Raw genomic sequence first — 1,315 nt, 5'->3', positions numbered from 1 at the left:
AGTACCTGGAGAACCAGAGCTTTCTCCACAGGGACCTGGTGAGCGAATACTATCTGTACAAGTACTCATAAAGTACCTCTAAAGTACCTGGAGAACCAGAGCTTTCTCCACAGGGACCTGGTGAGCGAATACTATCTGTACAAGTACTCATAAAGTACCTCTAAAGTACCTGGAGAACCAGAGCTTTCTCCACAGGGACCTGGTGAGCAAATACTTAAAGTAAAGATACTCCTAAAGTACCTGGAGAGCTTAAAATCTGACCCGGATTTTTCACAAATTATTCAAATGTTTCACTTTTAATTTCTGGAAAATGTTCAGACTTGTACCACTCACTCGTTTATAAGAGATTTTAAGGAACATTTTCCATTTTTTTGTTTTACTTTTTAACTAATTTCATTCACATATTGTCCAAATAATTTGCAGAAATCTTTCACAGAATAACACAAAAAACTGGGGATTTTTTTATTACATTTTTCAACACATTTTGATATTATTATTATTTGGGGATTTTTCTTAGCATATTTTACATTTTGAATCCGATGTTTTTCTGATATCCACAAATTGTGTCATTATGTTTTGTATGATATTCACATTTTTTTCTACAAATTATTCACATATTTTGCTCCATATCTCTGGAAAGTAACTCCGTCTGTTATCACCCATATTTCAAAGATTATTTCAGAATTAATTTTTCACTAGTTTGTTTTTGCCATATTTTAATGTTTGGTATTCTTCTGTCAGGCAGCGAGGAACTGTCTGGTGAACGAGCAGAACGTGGTGAAGGTCTGCGACTTCGGGATGACCAGGTACTGACACATTTAATTTATACACATCGTTAATTATATGGGGCGGGACATCTCTTAGCGGTTGACCAATCAGCTAACCAATCAGAGCAGACTGGGCTCTGGTTTCAGACAGAGGGTGAAAAGAGGTGCTGCAGTACAGGCAGTATGAGAGAAATAACGAGCTTTTTGAACATTGAAGCATGGAGACATGTCACTTTGAACAGAATTCTGACATGTGTGTGTTCAGGTGTGTGTTCTTGTGGTGTGTTCAGGTACGTGTTGGATAATCAGTACACCAGCTCCGGTGCGACAAAGTTTCCAGTGAAGTGGTCTCCTCCTGAAGTCCTGCACTACAGCAAGTACAGCAGCAAGGCCGACGTCTGGTCCTTCGGTCAGCACACACACGCACACGCACACACACACACACACACACACACACACACACACACACACACACACACACACACACACACACACACACTACTTAGTACAGTACTACGTATACTTAGTATAATGTATGTACTAGTAAC

At 39.3% G+C, this 1,315-nt stretch overlaps 1 protein-coding gene across 1 annotated transcript in view; it reads left to right on the top strand.

The window, feature by feature from the left end:
- Positions 1–1,315, top strand: part of LOC104951322 (tyrosine-protein kinase Tec-like) — a 6,151-nt gene that overhangs the window by 3,950 nt on the left and 886 nt on the right. The window contains exons 5-8 of the mRNA XM_010777954.1: positions 3–38; positions 167–202; positions 742–806; positions 1,058–1,176. Coding sequence (XP_010776256.1) covers positions 3–38; positions 167–202; positions 742–806; positions 1,058–1,176 — 256 coding nt within the window. The remainder of the gene's footprint in view (positions 1–2; positions 39–166; positions 203–741; positions 807–1,057; positions 1,177–1,315) is intronic.

The sequence above is a fragment of the Notothenia coriiceps genome, unplaced genomic scaffold (assembly GCF_000735185.1).
Source record: "Notothenia coriiceps isolate Sejong01 unplaced genomic scaffold, NC01 NC01_scaffold00018945, whole genome shotgun sequence".
Lineage (NCBI taxonomy): Eukaryota > Metazoa > Chordata > Actinopteri > Perciformes > Nototheniidae > Notothenia > Notothenia coriiceps.
The sequence above is the reverse complement of the archived record's forward strand: the minus strand, read 5'-3'. Positions and strand labels throughout refer to the sequence as shown.